General features: G+C 34.2%; 1 protein-coding gene across 1 annotated transcript in view; it reads right to left on the bottom strand.

Moving 5' to 3' along the window:
- CSMD1 (CUB and Sushi multiple domains 1) overlaps nt 1-23413 on the bottom strand; it is a 1210323-nt gene that overhangs the window by 452199 nt on the left and 734711 nt on the right. Inside the window, exon 7 of the mRNA XM_056344568.1 lies at nt 10007-10084. Coding sequence (XP_056200543.1) covers nt 10007-10084 — 78 coding nt within the window. The remainder of the gene's footprint in view (nt 1-10006; nt 10085-23413) is intronic.

Here is a 23413-nt window from a genome sequence, read left to right as displayed (position 1 = left end):
CGTTCTGTCTTTATAAAGAAAGTGATGTGAGATTTTAGTTCTGCCTCTCAAAAAAGTCTCCTCCTCTGTCATGATAAAGCCTGTCTTACACATTAGCACTTGCGCTTAAGGACTAGACCAGAAATTACTATGATTGATTTAACTGAAAAACAACAAAGAAATTAATACAAATAAATACTTGAATGCTTTTGAACTTTCACATGCTAAAATGTGGATACAATTTTTATTCTATCCCACAGATACAGTAGAGTGATATCCAAGCCAGTGGTGTTGCTTCATGATATATTTTTAATCTCAACGTAAGTGTTGTTTATGACAAAGGAGTTTATTTTAGCTTCTGCTGTTCTGTACTGCAGATGCATTTTCAGACTTCTGAAAACAAGGCCTTGTAGAATTGAGACAAAACCATATGACTTCTCAGTATGAAACAGGTTTTCCATGTGACTTCAAAAACATGAAGGAAAAGCTGATACAGCAATAAAAACTAGCATCCTGAATAAAATAATATATGGCACATGAAGTATCATATTAAAGAAATCATACTGCTTTGCTCTTGTTAATTCACTGACTTTACAGCTCCTCTAGCAGAGACATTGAGCATCAGAGTTCAGTTCAAAAGCATAAAACTAGGGAAGACGTGCACACATTTTTCACACATCTCATGCTTATGCATTTTTTTTTCAAGTTAGGACATTGAATCACAAAATATTGTGACAGTGAGGTGACAGAAATCAAATAAATGGTTGTATTAACAGAACAATATGGACTTTGAGATACAATTATTTCCTGTTAGATTAAAACTTTTCAGAATTAAAAATCTTTTATCACCATTAGAAGTATTAAAACTTGCATTACTTTGATATATAACACAGTGATCTTGTCGCTCTTACCTGAGTTCAGGCAGTTTGTATGATAGAAGCATACATACAAGCCAGACACCATACTTACAGTCCCTTCTTTTAAAAATATGCTGACATATAACAGAAAACTTAGCCAGGTATTTGGGGATTTTTTTTAATTGTTCTTTCTGTTTATAATTTTTAAAGTATGTAGTTGTGTATTTTTTTTTAAGAACAACATGTTCTATTAATTTCAGTTGAAAGACACATCATGTTGAATAATTCTCTTCCCCTAAATCAGCAACTAGTCCTTTCAAGATGTAACCCAATGTATTTATTTCCATTTTAGTTCCTTCCTGTTATTTTGGTTCACATTCCAAAAATATTTCAAGCTCTTCAATCCACATTATTGAGTAAAATGATACATTGTTCAAGTGTTGTGTAAATTTTCTACTTCCCTTTAGCAAACTGAAGAAGGAGTAGTGGACTCAAAGTGTTCTGAAGCTGATAAATTAGCTGTCATCTAACAAAACTCCCCTGTTCCAAACATATCTGACACTGGTACTTTGCAGTTCTGCTCAGAAGAGCTGCAGGAATAGATATGTTCTATTGTGACAGGCTAACTGACAGTGAAATGCTATGCCAACACAGTTGAAATTATTTTCCAATGTGTTTCACAGTGTACAGAAGAAATGTTAAAGAAGGAAAGTAGTCCACGACCTTCTATCAAACTCTGAAGATACTCTCCCACAACCTGGATTTAGAAAACCAGGATCTGAATTTGTACTCAACATGCATGAATTATGAAGCTGGTGTCAAACTTCTAAAACTGCAATATTAGCCTCTGTGGTAAGTGGAAATCTCCTTGCAGGAAGTGGGAAGTCTATGATTCTTCCAAAGGACTTGACATTGAGGATATCTATATTCTGCAGCACACCTTCACTACATAGAACAATGTCATACTTCTTTCTTTAATTAAAAATGTTTTAATGTTTTTTTATGTTCCAGAAGTCTGAATTCACCCACCCACAATTTCTGAATGCGTTCATAAATTACATACATTATTTGAATCTACAGACTTAATTTTGACAACCTATTTATTGCCCACGTGTATATTTTTAACAGCTGTGCATGGGAGCTAAGCCAACAGAACCATATAAAAGTATGAAGGTTTATATTTTAATTTTCTATGAATATTTAATTTATATAGAATTGCAATTGCTAAAAGCAGGTTACTTATTCTTAAGTCTTTGACTTTGAAAATAACAGAATTCAATGTCAATTTAGCCTGCAGTATGAACATTCACTTTGGATAATCAGTAATGTTCTATAATTGTATATGAAAATTATTTAATGGCAGTTTCAGCTTCCTAGCTGGATAACAATTCATTTTAACCATCCGTAATTCAATCAGATTACATCTTGTTTTACATATTTTAATAGATACTTTCTTTTGGTTATTTTACAAATTATATATGCAAATGATGTATTAAATAATTGATGAAGCACCTTGTTTTGCTTGTAGCTACAAGTGATGCTTTTCTTCACAAATATATTTAGGCAGTAGTTCTCTTCACAGCAAGATTTTTGCATAGTATTTGAAAAGATATTTAAACTCCTGCCGTGATGAAGGCTTATTTAGAAACACCAAGTATAATTTACTAACCTGATTTATGAAGCAATTTATACAATCTAGTAAAATAGCACTGTAGAATTTCATTGCATGGGGATACTCACCTTCTCTGAAGATCCTAAATTCTTTAACACTTGGGCAACTCTGTATCATTACATTCTATGATAGGACAAACTATATCAGGGTAATTATCCCTCCTGCTTTATTAAAGCTTTATAAAACTGTTAGAGGTTAAAGCTGCAGTTATTTCTTCCTACTACCCAACTTCATCCTATAATACTTAGTAAAAGAGGAAAAAGATTCATTAATCTTTTATTAGACATATGCTAAATGTTGTAATGGAATACTACGTGTTATGTAGTTGTCAACAATTGTGTGAGCGTGTGTATATATATGTATGTATACAAATACACATATAACAAGGACATGTTTAATATTAAATGATCTGAGATTTATCCCTTAACCAATTGTATGAAAGTGCCAGTGTTTTTAAGTGTTACTTCCCTCTTTTTCATTGTTTTTAACTGAACACTTAACATATGATCAGTATTTCTGCAAAAAGGCTTTCTGAAATAAAACTGGACATTTGAAGACATGCTGGGCCCACAAAGTATTAGTTATTTAAGCTTTCTTTTTCCTAACCTTGTAATGAATACATCTGTAAGTTATAAACAAACTTTTCCTTCATTTGCAGAGATGTACAATATAAATGCAAACTTGAAAAAATGCTTTCTTTTCAAGGTGTGGATTTCAAAGGTTGAAAAATAGGTTTCTTGACTGAAAATGCTGGAGAGTTTATGATACTGTGTAGACATTTAGGAAGTTTCTGACTGGGCACTTACAAATGAGAATACCTTCAGGGCCCGTAAATTAATGTAATACAATACAACACACAATCTCAGAGTAACTTCCACTGAGAATACTGAGACATTCAAAGATAATTCTGACAGAAACAAATTGGAGAGATCAGCCGCCAAACTGATCTTAGAACCTAATAGTCTTCTGGTTGGGCTTCCTCTGAGGAATCTCAATCTGAAATGTACATATTTCAAGTCCTTTTTTTGGTGAAGTTTTAAGCAAAGGTCTCTGTTTTCCCTATGGAAGGGGTATATCTGCCACTAAACATGGAAGATGCTGAATAGATGCTCAACAAAGGCGAGAAAAGAGCTACAGATTAATCCTGCCAATTTTCACCCTTGTGTTGCAATGCTTTATGAAGAGCCCAGGAAACAGAGCTTTTTAAAAGACGGTGGTATTTGTAAAAGGAAATCCCAAGATGTTCAATTAGAAATTTCTCTTTTTAAAGGACACAAAGCAGATAATGCTATAAAAAACAATGCCGGAGTGAAGTATGTCTTTTGATATGGTGTTGTCCTTTTCTTGTTCCTTTGGGTTTTTTTTTGGAAGCAATGGCAAACTGATCACCTGTGTGTCAGAACAGGGCACAGGTCCCCTAAGTCTTGTTCGAAAAACTTACAAACACTACTGTGTGCCCCAGAACAAAAACAAGCCTGAAAGCTGCCAGCATTTCCATATTTGCTTTACTTGTTTTAGCTGACAGTGAGACCAATCAAAGAGACAGATTGATGTTATATTTATTCCTCTAGTGCTCTTAAATTCATGCTTGCTTGAAAGGGCACAGACCAGAGCAATTTCAGCAGAGCAAATCTACTTGCCAGCAGGGTTATTTTTTATTTTTTTTTAATCATTATTTCTATGGTGACTCTATTCTATCCTAGTGTTCATACTTAGTTAATACCTTTAAAAAATATCAACAAAACTAATTTCATATAATATTAAAAATATTTACAGTGAAAAACAGACTGCATATTGAGAGCTCTTAAGCACAAAAGATCCAGAGCATAGGATCTTTTGATACATGACCACCTATAATTATTTGGGTGGTTTATTTCACATCGTGTTTATTGGTGATCAATCTGATTGCCAATGCTAAGTTTCCTAAATTAATAAAGGATAAAGCACTAGAAGCTCTCTTTGACTAGTTTAAATTTTTATAAGATTAGAGTATAATTTTAGAAAGCAAGATAGCTTTGGTGTTGGTTTGTTTGTTTGTTTCAAATTTGAGGCTGAAAACTGTCAGAACAATGAATACTTAACAGTTATTCTTGATTATGATTTGACCTGGACACAGCCATGATAGCCTCTTAAAATTAAAATTCAGTAAGAAATGGATTCTTACCTGTGAAGATTCAATATAACAGAAATACTCAAAAAAGTTTAGAATTTGGAGGAAATGTTGCCATTACATGTGCATTTTAAAAGTAATAATATTGAATTATTACATAGTTTTGTATTTTTCCTAAAGTAATTTTGGGAAAATATGCTAATAATGAATTAAGCAATAAAATACTTCTGGGGAAACAATGAATAAGATAATTTAAATATTATTAATAATAATAAATTTATATCATGACAAGCTAAGGATTAAGAAAAAAACAGTCAGAAAACTGTGTTATTAAATGCAACTATTTAGTCCAATAATGTCCTTCTTAGGGAAATACTCTTTCATTAACTGAAAAGCAAAACATTTACTAGTCATCATTTTGCTTCCATGAAATTAAATGTACCAGTAGCCAAATGTCAAGAAGGTGAAATTGCCAATTTATTTAAAACACAAGGAATATATCGATAAGCAACAGAATTCGATCCTAAAATTTTGCTACTAACATATTTTCACCTTTACATTACAATGTACTAAGCCATTTTTGTCAGAGTTACTCAATAATAAAATAAATAATGACTGCTGTCATTATTCCTTTTTATATAGTGAATTAACAATGTAATCCTGTTTTGGTATTAATCACTGGACTTTCAACAGCATGTGCTATTAATTCACCTTAATGTGCTGCAACCAATCAATACTTAGTCTGTAAACTCATTTGCTCTTTGTCTCTACATGGCCAAAATCATTGTCTTAAAATACCTTTTTATCATCTTCAGAGTGAAGCATTGTTTAGATAAACTGTATTTAAGCTTTCAGATGATGTATTGATCTTACTCAAGCTAAAATCATGCTCTGTGTCATGATTTAACCCCAGCCATCATTTAAGTGCCACACAGCTACTCACTCACTGCCCTGTTCCCCCAATGGGCACAGTTTCAGTAATTTAAATAAAGTAGAATATAATGAAAATAATAGTAATTGTAATATAAAGGCAGATAACAAAGACAGAAATTAAACTCAAGGAAAAAAATACAAACAAAACAAGTGCAGTACTATACAATTGCTCACCACCCACTGACTGATGCCCAAACAGTCCCCAAGCAGCAACACTCAACCCCCCCCCCCCGCCCCAGCCAACTTCCCCCAGTTTATATACTTAGTATGAGATCATATGGCATGGAATACCCCTTTGGCCAGTTTGGGTCAGCTGTCCTGTGTTTCCCCATAGTTTCTTGGCCTCTCCAGCCTTCTCAGTGGCAAAGCCTGAGAAACTGAAAAGTCCTTGACTTAGTATTAAACACTACTTAGTAACAGCTAAAAATATCACTGTGTTATCAACATTATTCTTATCCTAAATGCAGCTACTAGGAAGAAAATTAAATGTGTTCCAGCTGAAACGAGGACACTTCAAACCATTTAGCATGTGTTTTCCCAGTAGTCTGAAAAGTATTTTTAAATAATACTACAGAAGCCTGAAATTGCTTTAGTGACATTTAAGAGGTTTTTACTCAGTGAATACCTGCAGAACTCTCACTTTGTAAAACATGGTAGTTCACACACTAAAGACTTTGCAAAGTAAGGTTAAGTCACTCAATATTCAGTAATTACGATGAACTGTTAATATGGTGCAATATGACTGCCATATTTTTAAAGAATCACTCAGATTTCATCCATTAATCATTGTTGCTAATCGAGAATGTGGGTGTTCCCTGAAGTTTGCTGTGTTTTGTGGCCTGGGCCACTACCCACACTGCATTGTGACAAAAGCAAACATAGGAAATCAGATACCTCATTCTTGCTGCTGCCTTCCCCTCCTAGTATTATTGCACTGGCAAATTTACATACACCACATAATCATTCTAAGCATTTTCATTTTTCATCTTATATGACAACTCTCACCTCTCTGAATTTCCTTGGCATTTGTTGTGGGTTTGCTGCATTCCTGTGCTCTATCCTCCTGCTGGTGAGGAGACCTGGAAATGGGAGGCTGTCCTGTAACCGCAGCATTAGGGCTGAGGGCATTATGGGCTGATAGGGCTGTCTGCTCTCTTAACCCTGCTCTGCCCCTGGGTAGCTGTGGGCTGCACAAGGGCCAGAGATTCAGAGAGGTGCCAAGCAGCAAGTCTGCAGTTATGGCCCTGCTTTTCCAATATTCTGTAGACTGGTGTACTGAAGAGATCAAGACCTGTGTTGACTTTTTATTCTTCATACATGGAATGACCAGCAGTAACTGCCTGGTATGTATCAGAGGCAAGACCCGAAAAAATGAATTACAGGTGTCTCTTACTTGCCTACAAAATGAGCCTTTTAGGACTGTGACTACCTAATGATGGTCTGTCCGCATGGCCCATTTCTATTAGGATTCTCCTTCTCTTGGATGTTCAACATGCTTCTTGTACAATCCCTCTACTGTAAAGATAATGCCTAGATGTTCAGTGGTAATAATCACCCTCTAACAGAGTTGCTGGGCAGGAATATTGCCATGAGAGAATATTCATACAAAAGCCAGCAATCAAAATTAATTTTTTATCTGATCAGTTACAATGCAGAGTATAGTCAAGATAGTTTTAGAAAAAGGTCACAAACATTAGGGGCACAGAGTGCAGGCTTACTCACTGTTAGAATGAGAGAGAGTAACAATAGCAGGATGGATCAAGTAACTTACTTTGGGAATATACCATACATATCAGAATAATTCAGTAAGGGAAAAAAAGTAGACTGAGCCTGCAACTAAACAGATGGACAGCAAATCAGATGTAATTGGATTTACTTCCCCTAAGCAGATTCATAAACTAAACCTCTCCTTGCTCCTCTGATGCTACCAGCTTCAGATGACTGAGGGAAAATATGCTTCGTATTGTGTTTGGCCAACATTTGTGGCAGCTCAAGCACTAACAAGGACCAACTATGAAAAAGTAATCATCAGAAATTCCTGTCCATTTACTTTCTCCCATTTTACTGTTCCAGAACTTTGCCAAGTGTGATATCTGGGTGAACCAGGACCATATTCTAGTTCAATTACCTTTCCCATCCTTTTCCCATTTCCTTCCATAAATTAAGCATGATTCAGTTGCATATGCCCAACTGCTAAAGGGTACTAGCAGTATTCTGGTTCTAACTAACTTGGTATGTTTCCTTCAGGTGTACTAAATAATTAAAAAAAAAAAAAAGAAAAAAAAGAAAAAACATGTTCTTTCCCTGGTAGGTGACATAATATGTAATGATTTTTTTCCCATACTAAATGTACCATGGCACCTATATCCCAAAGCCATGCTTTGCTACCTGACTCTTTAGAAAGGATGGCAGAGTGGTTGAAAGAAAGCATCCAGGAATCCAGTCAGTTCCAGGAGGAGAGGAGTGAGATATGGCTGTATACGACTGAAATACTCTTCTGCATTCCACAAGGAATTATCTGTACATTGGTAACATTTTCTGCCTAAATCCTAACAAGAGTTGTACCAATCTAAAATGCTTTCTGCAGATCTTGAGGTTCGCAAGGCAGGCTTTCCCAGCATTTGTCATGTCAATATTCACATTCCATCTACCCCCCCATAAACCAAAATGCAAAAGTAAGCTTTATATTTTGCAGAGGGAGACTATTAAAAAGATCTAACATACAAATATGGGAAGAGGTGTTAGTTTTTATTTTACTTTTTTAGAGATTTTCTAATTGACATCAAATGGTAATATCCATTCTTATCAATTCTCTGAGGTTGAATTCCCAATTAGTTTTTCCACCTACCTAATTACTAGCAAGAAAAATACTTAAATACTATAGGCTTACATCAGAAAGAGCAGCAAAATATATTTGAATCCAACTTTTTGTAACTTAATCTTTTAATTTTTCTAAGCTCCATATATGTGAAAGTAATGGTAATAATAATGCACTTTTAGACTGATGAAAAGTCAGACATGATAATAAAGCTTTACAAGTCAAAACGCAAAGAAGAAAAGAAGACAAAAGAGATTACATTTGAAGTAAACAGCAGACTGCCTCATAATTTCTTCCATAGCCTGTCTTACTTTCACTTTCTGTAATTAAATGTGGTGTCTGACAGTATGGGCTTTGAGAGTGTAAGCAGATATCACACAGCCCCAGAAATAACTTATAAATAATGAAATAATCACTCATTCAGATACAAACACCACAGACATGAACCAACTTTTTCTGCTACACTTTGCATAAAAAGTTCCTATTGAGTGCCACACCATCAATGTGCATTATTTAAAGAAGAAAATTGTTGTGCCTCTTTTGTTCCAGTGAGCATACCAAAACACTCGCTTTGCATTAAACAATGCACTGCAGAAACACAGAGAACAAATCATATTCCCTAGATATTACCCTTCAAAACACTCATTCTCTCTGTACTTGCAGAATAGCACAGCATGAGGCAAGCACAGGCCAGGTGTCACTCCACTGAATTCTGTGTTATTACATGAAGAAGTAATTTATTCAAATACATGTTAGGATTGATACAAGCACTTTTAATGAGTTGTGGTCAACACTGGCCTACCCTCCGGCTTTTTTTTTTTGGCCTAAGGCACTCTCTGCTCTCCAAAATATAAAATTATCTTCTAATTTTTCTTGTTTCAAGACTAGCCTGGTAAAGAGGTCTCAGCGTAGGATAGTACTCACATTGCCAGTTGTGCAAGGAAAGTGATGCTCAAAGAAAATAACAGCTTTATAGTCCCACAGGCATCATCTTGATTTTACCCTTACACTATATATGGAGGAAAAGGTGTAGAGGGACTAAACAGGTGTAATTCCAGAGTGAACTAAGCATGCAATGAAGGGAGTGTGATACTGTGGTCTCCATCTTCTTGAAAAACTGGGAATTAAAGTTCTTAACCCCTGCTGTGCTATATAACAGGAGTGGAAAGAGGCAGTCACCAGGACATAGTGTGGCAGGGAGGGGGAAGAATTAGAACTGTGATATCAACTGAGAGGAAGAAAAAAGACCAAATAGTATAAACATAGATCCAGAAAATGCTGATACCTTCACTGTCCCCAGTACTGAACTGATGAAGTTTATACGTCACTGTTCTGCCTGGATTTGTCAACTTGCCTTGCATCACTGAATTCTAAATATACCGATATATAAAAATATCCTGATACCTAAAATGTTTGGGTTTTTTTTATACATACTCATATTTATCAGACATTACAACACCAGATTTTGCTTTCCACACCCGCAGTATTACCAACAGAGTTCTAATTCATTGACAATTGAAAGTGTAATAATAATTTCATGATCATAGCTCCCCAATATCTCCTTCTTTGATTTGCATATTTAATAGGACTGCAGAAGATATATGTAATCATGAAAGATAATGGTATGAACAACTTACAGACAGAATTCTTGTGGTTACTGTCTTTGCTGGGCAACATCTTGACTCCTCTTGATTTCAGTTCAATTGCTTTTTTCACTGGGAAAACAAGCAAAAAGAAAAAAGAAGATAATTCATTATTAAACCTTATAGAAAGGATATATAGCAGCAAAATCATACATTATTATAATTCAAAGCTACACAGGAATATTACAAGCAGATTGAAATAACTGCAGTTTCTGTGATAATCCAAATACATTTTAACAAAGATACAACCATTTATCATGTTTCAGGTATCCTTTTTAAACAAACATTAACAGGTTTTGTAATATTTTGAAAACAAGTTTCTTTAGAGTCAAATAAAAGAAAAATCTTTCCTAATTACATTTACGGGTTTCCTGTGTTTGCCACTGCATATGGCAAAGTCTTAAATGGCTTTAAAACTGTTCTCACATAAAATGTACAGTACATTATCTACACGTATCTGAGAAGCACAAGCTTAAATGCAATATTCATATCTGCTTTTATATGATTCACTCTTCCGTAGTAGACATGTTTTTAGTTCAGTTTCCTAAGGAGATGAAGGTTATAGTATCACAGTATGTTAAATGCTTTGGTTCACCTAAGTAACCCCTTTTGAATCTACAGAGCATTTTCAACTGAATTAGAAAGACAAAGAGAGGAAGAGCTCTCAAAGGGACAAATTTTTGTGAGAGAGAACAGATGCAGCAGAGGTTTAATATGTGTTTTCTCTGTTTAGCCAGTGGAACGGCTGATGAACTCCCAGTCTATAGCTAGTAAGTAGTTAGGGCACCATAGGAGGGATCAGGAGCAAAGTCAGAAGAGACGTGAGAAGATACTAGTGGGGTAGAATTTTAATTGTAATGGAAGGAGAAAAGGGTAAAAATATAGGACACATTCACAACAAATCAGCTAGCTCTGTGGCTTGGAAACATCTTGTTTAATGGAAAATAAATTCAGATCTAGAAAATAATTGTGAAACAAGCCTGGAGAATTCAAAACTATTGTGCAAAAACCAAAACCAATAGTGAAATAGCTAGTGAATGATTTTGTGTATCAGAATGCTAACAACAACATCATGATGTATGTCAGTAACAAAAAAAAAATAAAAAGCAGTAATCCTTTCCTGTTTCATAGTACTTTTTTTGTCCTAGAGCTTGCAATGATTAATAATCTTAAAATGCAGCCTTTTATCCTAGATACAAATAGAAACAAAAATTAAACTGAAGAATTTTTAAAATGGCAGTAATTTGTACCTCATACTATATAAATATATAAATCATATAAACTAATACCACAGATTATCAGTTATACTTTTTTCTCAATGTATGGGATAAGTTTTATGATACTACACTATACACTGATATGTATGCAAATATTTCTAAATAGTGAACTGGTAGAAATAGCAAGTTAACATGCCTTTAAATATTGCATTTAAAATAGTGATTTCATTGTATTTGTTTCTGTATTTGACTTCTGCTGTTTTTGCAACCTCAGAGTGAAGCAGGCTTTTCCAAAGTGCTGAAATTGGGCCAGTTTTGCAAAAAGTACTTTTCGTGCAATTTTGCAAGTGCAGACATTTATGTCTAAACCTGGAAAACAGGTGTTCAAATGATGAAAGATGATTGAAACACCATTGTAGCTGGATGGGAAAAAATGGATTTGATAACACTGTGGTGTTTTGTTCAAAGACAGGAAGACATTATACAGAGACATCAATGTAGACAATAAGGCTAATATCCCCAAGGGCTTCTGAAAGGGCAGACCTCATGGATATGTTTTCCTTAGGATTACTTTCTAGATTTAGGTACTAAAATTTCCATCAAATATCACCTTCTGTTCTGTTTCCTTAGGCTGCATAACCAGTCTAATAAAACTACTCCGTATTTAATGTGAAATGAACAGCACAACTCTTAAAATGAATATTTGGGATATTGTCTGGAGTTGTGGTCCCTCTGCCAGCATAAATTTCACAATTTATTAATATCTGTGTCATGTAAAACATGCAAGTAGTTCTTTGAGGATTCAAAACCCACTTTGTTAACATTCACTGATGAGTGGCAAAACCATTGAGTTATTATATAGCAGACAGAGAAAAGTCTGTACTCTCCTCCTTCTCTTTGTCCTATGACCCTATTTTAGGGTGAAAGTGGCAATCGTCACTCAAATTCCTTGTGAGCATTCATTGTTGAAGGTATTTGTTAGACATCCTTAATGCACACTTCTTGGGAATGGGGAAAAATGATACCCACCAGCTTAATTTGAAATACTGACAATAACAAAAAATGAAAAAAAGAGATGTTCTGACTTGATATATGAAATTTTTTTCACTATTAGGACAGTCAAGCACTGAAACAGGTCCCGCAGTTCCCATCCCTGGAGTTTTTTCACATGTCAAGAAAAAGACGTTCTGTATTTCTCTGAAAGAGCATTAGACAGGGGATTCACAATACTTATGATCAGTCATCTAAAATGTATGTTTTATGAAGAGAAATAGGTACCTTCCCGGGGCAATTCATCCCCTTCTCAGATAGGCACAATGAATCATCCTCTGGAGATTCCTCTTCATCTCCGTAAAATATAAAAGAAACATATTCCACTTGCTCAAGATAGATCCCTACATTTCAGACAGTTACATTAGCTGACATGTGCTTTTATGTCTTGAGAACTTTAACAGCCAAATGTTGGTCTCTGTGAGCTACAGGGATTCACAAGGTTAAATGGGACTGTTCGAGACATAAATATCAAAGTTCTGCATCTATTGTACTTGTGTTTTGTGTTAGTTTTTGCATGTGGCCTGCATAGTATTTTATCATATTTTTGAAAAAGAATTAAGCAACTATAGTCTTTAAAACATAAACTCTTCCAACTCTGAAAGAGAAATAGAGACCAGTGAACACTGTGGTTTGAGTGAACCAGTTCAACTCCTTCTGTAACATAAAATGAATATACTTAATTGCACTTTTTAGAACCATTTAAATACATTTGAATACCTTTTCTGAGATACTTCTTTTCTACTTCATGATTACTCTTTCATTAAATAGGTTTTCCTGATTTCAAAGATTATTTGCTTTTTAATAGCACAAAAAGAGGAATGGGTTTACAATCATAATGTCACATATGAACAGCACTTTTCACCTTTCAAGTGATTACTTTTAAAAATTTGCATACTTTTCTACTGACTACTTAAACATTCAGTTAAGCTAACTGAACTAATTCCTTTCACCTTGTCTCTTATTAATCATAGCTTCAAGACTCTTTTGAAGATGAGATACCCATTCTGGGATGAGGGCAGAGCTGAGCACTGGAAGTCCAAGAAAATCTTATCAGCCTACTGGAAAGCATCAGTGGTATTCTTTAAACTTTTGCTATAGCTAAATGAAACTTTACCATGATAAGAATATATGCTTGGCATTATTTGAATGGATCATGACATTTAAAGTAGAATTTTCAAGTTGTAAACCTCCATTCAAATCTATTCTGATTTCTGTGAAGCTGTTAGTTTCTAGTTTTTTTGAACCTGAGTGAAGAAATACATGTTGTGTATTTTGTGTAATTGTTCTTTTACCCCAAGAACAATTACCTTGCAGAAAAGAATATGACAATGTAGCAAAAATACCATTTCTAGAAAGGATCAGAATCACACAATCATAGAATGGTTGGGGTTGTAAGGGATCTGTTTCACAACCCCCTTGACGAAGCAAGGTCACCTAGAGCCAGTTGCCCAGGATGAACCAACAAGTAAAATTTCAACTGTTGGTAACAATCAGGAAAGTAACCAAAAAAAGCAGCAATGAGACATTAGAAGGACAGTCCTTATGTCTTTTGAGGATTTATAAAACTATTGCCTTCAATCAGAGAAATTTTTGTGTGTTTATATATATAAATAGTATATACATACACTATATATAAGAGGGGATCTTATTAATGTCTACAAATATCTTAAGGGCAAGTGTCAAGAGAATGGGTCCAGTCTTTTTTCAGTGGTGCCCAGCAACAAGACAAGGGGTCAATGGGCACAAACTGCAACACAAGAAGTTCAACCTGAATATGAGGAAGAACTTACTTATTTTGAGAGTGACAGAGCACTGGCACAGGCTGCCCAGAGAGACTGTGGAGTCTTCTCTGGAGATATTCAAAGCCTACCTGGACGTGACTCTGCGCAACCTGTTTTAGGAGAACCTGCTTTATCAGGAGTTTGGACTAGATGATCTTCAGAGGTCCCCTCCAACCCTGACTATTCTGTGATTCAGATTTGCTGTTCATCAAAAAGTATTTCCAAAGAATTAGTATGCGTTTTACAACTGTTATTAATTACTTTAATAATAACCTATGTACTGAATAAAAGTGGTTTGAAACATTCGAGACCTCCTGTCATTCTGCCATTGACAAGGTTGTCCTAGAAATCCAATTTTCCTATGCATTTTCCTTGCCCAAGACATTTGAAGTATTTGGTATAACTGGGAAATTGTCCGTCTTCACTTAAATGAAGAGGAGAGACTAAAACAAGCAGAACATTACATATTTAAAACATTTGTATATTTTTGGGCAAGTGAGAGCTAACACTGTTGAGAAAGTTCTGATAATGAGTTTAAGCAAAATGTTCACAAATAACTAAGCTCAGATAAATTTCAGTGAGAAGTTACATACAGACTGCAGTATTAATCAAAAGACTGCAGTGTGTATCAAAATAAAAAATGAAAAAGACCTTTCATGACCTGTTGACTAGGTAATGAAAAGACAAAGTCCAAAAATTGTAGTTTACAAAAGTAAGGCTTCAAACTAATAAAAGGCAGTGCTTTTTCATACAGGAATTAATAGAGATGTGGAATTCTTTGCCAAAAGACACAAGCAAACATGGTTGCAAGAAGTCTGCAAATCTGCTTCAGCCACGGCCGGAAACATGCATGGAGTTAGGTAGATCCCTTTTTGAATGCTCCTGACTGTTCTTACACTTCTCTAAGTCTATCCTTGTGGGAAAAGAAAGAGGCCAAAATTTATTCAGCAGTTCACTCTCATCTCTTTGCTACAAAGGAAAATGACTCTCCCCTCCTCACATTACTTCAGCAGATTATGACCTGCACTATGATACCTTTAGACATTATTACAATAATAGTTAATATGCTTCTATTGTACATGCCAGGTGACCTTCTCTTGGAATGTTTTTTTTCATGTTTTTATAGAAAGGATAGTTGTTTGGGGCCATGAGAAGTACTAACTTTCTGGGCAGAAGCTTCAGGACTTCCTACAGAACATGAGTATTACAGCTTGAAATCGTCTCTGGACAACGTCTGTGGATGATAGCTGGAGAACTCTTGGGGCTGAACTTTCATGTTGCCTTTACACTTAAGACATACCATGTGCTTACCATGGTAGTACTAACCTCTTAGCACAGCTTCAAACTTCTGCAAGCTATCAGCCTGGATAGACAGACAATCCCCAGCTCCATGCAGACTGGGTATTTCTGTTCTGATTTTTAGGTCTCCTATGAAACATCAGGGTCATATGACACTCATTTTAAATTGAAATTAAACTCACATAAAAAATAGATTTAATATTAGCTTTGTTAGATTTCTTAATTTGAATCGGAGTAGTGTAAGGTTCTGTTTATCATTTAGTAAGATTACAGTTTTGTTCTAAGATTTCTAAAATGTTTTGAGCTATTCCCACCACACTGAAATTATTCGGTTATGGTTGTCAAATTCTGATACAGAATACCTGTGTATATCTGGTGTAATAGATGTTTTCCACACAATGTTTGTTTGCCTAATCCAAATTTGTTATGAAAGAATACTGTTAACTAAAACCATCTATAACATTTTGGTTTTTTTTTAAAACAAATTACTATATGGCATATTGTAAGCATTATAATTTTTTTAGCTCAAAGAATACCAACTGAATATTTGATCTTTAGAAATTAATAATCTGCAAAGAGACGCCTTAGTGATTTTTTTTTCCCTTTGTATACTCATCTATATAATGGTATATCAGAAACACTGCAAAAAAAGGAGAAAATAACAATTTTTTCTACATACTGTTTCAGTGAATCCTATACTACAATGAGATTGAAAGTACTAGAACTTTTATCATTGGGGGGAGATCTAGAGAAGCATTGCTCATGTTCAAAATGAACTGCGATGTCTTTATGACTTTAAAAATCTATTAATCTGCATATTTTCGTTAAGGGTGACTCTCACCCAAATACGTACAGTCATTATTTTCTTCATCTTTGTCTCACAGAAATTGGACATATAAAGTTTGTAAATGTCATACAATTCTAGTGTGCATTTTTAGAAATAATGCACCTTAAGTGTACTTATGAATGTTGAAAAATTCTTGCATTTCTTATTTTTGTATGTGAAAATAGTCATTGGTAGTATCAGCTTTATTTTCTGGAGCCATGAGGTACTTCAGTATACTAACCCTTCCCTACATTCCTACCTTTCCATAGTTTGGAAGAAAAATTTCTCCATTTTATTATGTTTACATTCATTTCTAAGAGTAACTCAAAAGAATTGCTCTACTGCTGTTACTATTGTAAAAGCATATTATACACAGCAGCTCATTACAGCAGGGATGGTTTCCTACAATTCATATAGAAATTAATGGTTTTAAATGAGTTTTATTTTCCACAGTTGTGTTTCCCAGGATGATTCTTCGAAAACCGCCCTTCAAACCTTGGGAGTACTCCAAATTGCTCAAGAAAGTAAAACCTGAAGGTTTGCTTCTTCATGATAGTTTTAAACAGTGTTTTTAACAATTACACATGAAAAAATAAAAGCATGAAGCAGTTAGTATTTCAAAAATTCTCTGCACATTTATATTTTTAAATATATCTATTTCACAGGTGCAAATAACCATACAAATTAATAGAAAATCAGTCTTTGTGTATATAAGCAGTTCTGAAAGCAGTACCTGCAAAATTTAAAACTATTAAGCAAAAGAACTGTATATAATTTTTTGACACTGGTAGAATCAATACCCTTGCAAAAGTAAACTTGGGAATTTAAATTTTGATCTCTGATGACTCTTTCATTTTAATTCTTCCATTTAATTACACAGTTTAAACATTACACAAACTTTTTGGAGCGAAGATGGTTCATCTTGCTTTTTGTTTGATTTGAAGAAGACAAGACAGACTTTTTTGTAAAAAAAAAAAAACTTACCTGCACCTTGAAAACAATGACAGCCTATCTGAAATCTACACTAACCACTGACAGAATTCTCAAGAAAATTCAGTGTATTTACAGTTGGTCTCCTACACTGGAAGGTGCTTTTGAATGGACCACTGATTATAAACCAGAGGATTTTGCAAGGTAGTAAAAATGTTGTTAACATATTTGTTTGTCAAATATAATTTGAAGGGAAGAAATTAAATTTTCTGTGAAATCTATTAATCTATTAATATATTATTAAGTATTTCTTACTGAGGATTATTATGTTCTTGTATTCCATGGAGCAAATAATTCTGAAAATACACTGAGAGATGTCCTACAGAGTGTTGGCAGCTCTGTGTCCTCTAAGATGTAGGTGAGAGTTTCATTTTTCTCAGAGAATGTTGCCTGCTGGGACTATAAGGGAAAACTTCCTAAAATGCTTTTTTTTTTTCTTTCCATTATCATAAAAACTTGTGCTAACTCCAAGAAAATACTAAATGAAGATTAAACAGATGCCTAAACCTAAGGAAAAAAAAAAAGTAAAGAAAAATATAATAAATATTTACATGTACTTTCTACACATCCATAAATTACCACTCAAATGTAAAACTAATTAGAAAAAAAAACAACCAGCCAACTGAAATTATCCAAAGACATTTCTCTAAAAAACGTAAAAGCCACTTAGGTTGTTGACTTCCTTGAAGAGCTTATTATCATTCTCTGATACTAAGGTAGGAGGCAGTCACCTTTCAGACCCAGCTTCTCCCACTGTGATTTGTTTTTAATATATGTAGTTTTTTGTTTGTTTTGAATTGGATTCCTCCTATCAGATATACAAGGTTTTGTAGAGAATTTGTAATTTATGATTGAAGATGAATTTAAAATTACCTGTATTTCAATATAAAAAGTCTATATCTATTTGTCATATCTTTTCAGAGTATCTACGAATTTTGAGTAAAAGGTGGCTTTTTTTTATTATTGCTTGACTAATCATGAATGAGCTGCGATTGAAAAGCTGTACAAAGGCAAGGCGGCAGTTAGTCTGGCACAAAGAACTTGTAGTATTATTCTCTAGTTGTGTAATTTTGGCCTAGAACAACAACTTACAGTCTTTATCTACAGCAAAGGATACTTTGTTACATGGGAAAAAAAATTTTTAAATATAAGTGTGATGAAGACCTGGAATACAATACCCAGTGAAGCTGTGGAATTTTAGCCATTAAAACTTTTAAAGAACATGTTAAATTAAGGTCTGAAAACAACTGTCAAATACTTGGCTTCTCTTTGATATAGAGTTAATTTATCAAGATCCTTTTTCAACCTGTTTTCTAGTATTTCATAATAGTAAACCATAAACAGAAGTCATTTGACTGAGAGTGGCTAAGACCTTGGTGGGTTTTTTCTAGGATTTCCAGCATATAAAATTGATTATACCTGCATTTAACTGCATGTGTGCAAACAGGTAAATGGTATGCATTAGACAAATCATATCAAAGACAGGTAAGATACCAGAACCATGGTTGCATGGTTCAGTTAACATAGTATTATGCTTGCTCAAATTTACTGTCTTTTAAATGTAATATAGTTATACTTAAGAATAGCCTTATGTGAGTCCGTAACAAGGAAACTAACATTTGCTGTTTGTTCCTAGAACATTCTTTATAACAGTCCTCATGTACACCCTGGATGACATAATATTTTTTTTCCCCAATTACCCACATGCATGAGTATCATGCCAGTTTTTCTTCCTGCATGAAATAATCTACGAGGCCTCAAATACTGGCTACCACTCAAAGCTAAAATATTCTGACATCATCTCCTGGTACTTCCTCAAGCTGCTTCTGCTGCTGCTCTGCTGAGTTCAGCTCTTGGCTGCCTTTCATTGCAGATTTTTCACAAGTACAGCTATTTGAAGGTGAAGAGGAACATCATATGGCCCAGTACCTGGTGATTCACAAGCCAGACCGTTTTTGTCCAGCCTTAAACCAAGTGTCGCTATTAGGAATGTATTTGAATAGTTTTCTGGTTTTGCTACAGTACAGGAAAAAAACAATCTTGTCAGTATTTTGTATGTTGAGAGAGTGGAAGAGAAATATATACTACAAATATTGACACTTAGTTTTATATATTTTGCAGTTCAGTACGAAACAGTGAAGTATTTGCCATTACATTTATAGGATTATTGTTGAAGGAAATTAGCAAAATTATCTCACTACAGTGCAGAATTAATCAATTTTATTTTTGCTTTAGTTTCAATCCTCTGATTTTCTGGAAGTTAAGTACTCCTATTTTCAAACAATGTATTTTATTAATTAAGATTGTAAAGTCCAGTCCAGTACCCTGATTGCTTTGCCCTAGTGCCCCAGTTTTTCTGGGTTCTCCTCCAAATTCTCAATTACGACAGTACTACCATATTTTGTCCCTGGAAGAAATGATCTACAATTCCACACTTGCCAGCATCGGTATTCTCTCTGGATTCTGCTTATAGATCACACATTTCTTTCTTATCACTCAAAAGACATGTGTGACCAGTAAACAGATCATTAGCTATCTCTCTGTTTAGTTCTGCTTCACTATGCCCTGCTGTACCGTGAATTCTTTCTGAAAGTGTAGTATTCATGAGAATAAGAAAACATAATCATTCTAAATCTTACAACTCACTTTAGTTTATGAACAGAATTCTATAATAAATTCTTTGATAAAGCAAATGCCAAGACTCAGTAACCTAGGAGGATCCTTGCAAGCTTTGCTTCTTAACTGCCTGCTACTTCATTTCTGCATATTCAGTTGACAATTTTCCATAGGATCTCTGGTTTAAACCAACTCACTGGAATAATCCAACCCTCTGCTGTTTCTGTATTCCTGCCTCAAGAGTATTCTGACTAATACACTATCCCAGTTGTTTCTCTCACTAAGAGCTTTAAAAATCTTCCATACTAATCAGTATTATAACTCCAGAGAGCTTCACAGCAAGCATAGATGTTTCTACTGTACAGCTACCTGTAAAAGCTGTAGGTTTATTATGAGCTGGCTTCCTTGTTCCATCAATCCAGGAAAGTACTGCCTGTCATTATCAGACCTTCCACCTGCTCCCTGTGCTGGAAATCTCTGCATGCAGTACTAGTGAACAAATGGTACAGCCCCAAGATAAATTGGTGTCACAATAGATTTTTGCAGGAATCTTTCTAATTCTATGTGTATAAACTGACGCAGGATCTGCAGGTTTAAAAAGAAGCATAGCCATTTGCTTTCCATTAACCTTCTGCATGTCATTTAGCTGGCCCCATGCCCTGATGGAGTGCCTTAGCTCCTTTGTGCTATTAATTTGTGATATATCATAGTAAAACAAGTACAGCAGCCATCAACTCTTCAATGCCTGCAGACGCCCTCCACAGTTCTGGAAAATAGTATCAACACAGTTTGCACTATGAACATACACTATCACAGAACACATTGAGTAGTAGTATGTAAGGACTGTCTTTAAAAAAATAAATCATAAAATGTAAACTGAAAATAAATCATAAAGTTAAAAACTCAGTTCCTTGTTTAAATGCCACTTTAACTATTGTCTTTCAACTACAGTGTCAAAAACTGATTTATGGTTCTTCTCCATTAACATCTCCATAGTGCCACTTTGTGGGATGATCAAAATGTTCATCAGACAATCCTATTCTGAAGTCAGTATTTGACCATTTTTACCTTTTTTTCAGGTTTGTAGAGAACTGTATCCTGTAGTTTGGACTGAAAACATTTCTAAAACACAGCTCTTAGACTGATCATTTGACTTGGTCCATCACACAGCTGAACCTGAATGGGCTCTTCTTTGAATGGTACATAATGAAGAAACCACGTATGGTAATACTGACAAATACTACCCCACTATTTGGTGTCTTTATTTTCTTCCCATGCAAAAACTGATCATGTGAATTCTTTCAATCTGTGCTGACTATAAAAAAATGAGTATAACTGATTTTGTGATTGCATGTAGGTTATGCATATTTCCTTGAAACCTGCGTATCTCCATCACTGTTGTATATACTCTTTTTGTAAATAGGTCCACATTCTGCTCTTCCTTCTAGATTGCTACTAGCTGGTTTAAAGATTAATGAGAACTACAGTTTGTTCATAATTTTCCAAATGCATTTGGAATCAGTATCTGCTTAGTGCTGACTTGAAGCATCTATGCCTCAGAATTATTAGCTACACAGAAACTTTACTAGACACCCAAGAAATAAATATTACCTGTAGCAACCTGATTAGAAGTACAAGCTTCCACCTTTAATAAGGTCTTTCTTGTTTCTTCTGAAAATGCTTCAGAAATTAAGGATTCATAATAATATGCTCCTGTTGGTGGCTTGATAGTAAGATTTTTCAATGGAATGCCCTTTTTTTAAGAAAAATCTGTATGTTATCTGATTTTTTTGTTAGACTCCTCAGTCCATTGGCACTCAGAAATTCTACCTAAACTGGACTGAGAGTCTTGATGACAGAGTTTTATCCTAGGTTCTAATTCTCCTGTGTTCTTGGTAAGTGTAGTTCATTTATGTACATATATTTTCTTTTTGTTACTCTTAAGTCAGCTTTTGGCCTTTGCTTTACATTTTTAGAAAATGAAATATTTTTTGACACCAAAACAAACAAGAAGGGTAATCTCTCTTAGGAATGCATGTTGCCTTTACAACATGGCAGAACAGAGACAGTTTTATCTTAAGGATGCGCTGAACTCAATATATATGCCAAATTACTTTGATTATGAATTTTAAACAGACATTACAGGAACAGCTATTTTAAGCTGCTAACTCTTAAGAGGATGTATGTGCCACATTCACATGAAATAGTCTGAATGTTTTCACCTGCTCTTTCTTTAATCACATGGTATAGACTACTATTAAGCTAATAAAGGATATCTCATAATTTTAATAAATGGACAAAAGTATACATTTAAAAAAAAATCAAAGCTTTTTCCAGAAAGGCTAAATATATATTAAATGCATAGGAAGATAAAATGTCAAATATTCATTTAATTATTATAGTTTTTATTGGATTAAAATTATCTTTTTTCATCAAATGTATAAATGAGAAAATTTAGGCCATTGATTAATGGTGTAAGGTATTTCATATTCTCAGATGCCAATAGGACTCACGTTTTAGACAGACTGAAAATCAGACTGGAAAATAATGGTTTCAGTTAATTTAAAAAAAGGGAGCTATTCACAATCAACAGTCACATATGAAGCTTAGGCAAAAATAATCTCGCTTTTAATAGAAGAAAAATTTATTCCTGCCTACCTCACAAACAAACATTTTCTGAGAACTTAGCTCATAGTAGACTTGTACAGATTTTACCACATAGCTGAGCATGTGTCCTTGAAATGTAAAACAATTATATATATAAAAAAAGATCTGGGAAAATAGTTTCATACACTTACTCAAATATCAAAATAAATGTCTTTCTGACACTATAATGACTGTATGGATAAGATGTGGGGAAACTGCTATTACAGTATCAAATTGAGGAAGAAGCACAAAGTAAAAGAACAAAAGACAAAGGAAGAAAAAAAGATAAATGAACAAGCATAGTCTACTTAAAGCAACCATGACAGGTGTACTAACATGGTCAAGAAAAATTATTTATGCCCTTAAGGTATGTAATATAATTTTACATGATTTAGCTAACTAATTTCCTGAGTGTTCATGAATTATTTTTTTTTTTTTATATCACAGTAGGAAAAAAACAAACACATGGGTTAAAATGTTAAATTTAGTTTTAGTTGTAGATACAGTTAGTTCAATATTTTAAGATACATAAAATAATTTAAGTAGTCACTGTAAGTTCCAAATAGCACCAACTGACAATAAAAATGCTGTAACTTGTGAAAATTATTTCCGAAGGAGAGATTTAAATAGCTCAACCTTCTCAGTTTATGAAGGAGACTGAGGTGACTTGGTGCTTCAGAAAGGGGAATTATAAGGTTAACAAAAGGCTTTTTACTCTGTTGAGGGAAAACATAACACCCCTACTGGTCACAGAAAGATCAAACCAGACTAAAAAAGTAGAGAAGACAGAACTATATATTTAACAGTGGCCATGTTAACCACAGAAAAAAACAGTCAAGAAAGATGGTGTAATGTCTATTTGTTGATGTTTTTATATCAACTGGATTAGTTTCGTGATAATAAAATTTAACAAAACACAAATTATTGCCTCAGTACTAATTAACTGGAAAGTACAGCATCACTTACAAGCTAG

This window comes from Falco biarmicus, chromosome 6, assembly GCF_023638135.1.
Source record: "Falco biarmicus isolate bFalBia1 chromosome 6, bFalBia1.pri, whole genome shotgun sequence".
NCBI lineage: Eukaryota > Metazoa > Chordata > Aves > Falconiformes > Falconidae > Falco > Falco biarmicus.
The sequence above is the reverse complement of the archived record's forward strand: the minus strand, read 5'-3'. Positions and strand labels throughout refer to the sequence as shown.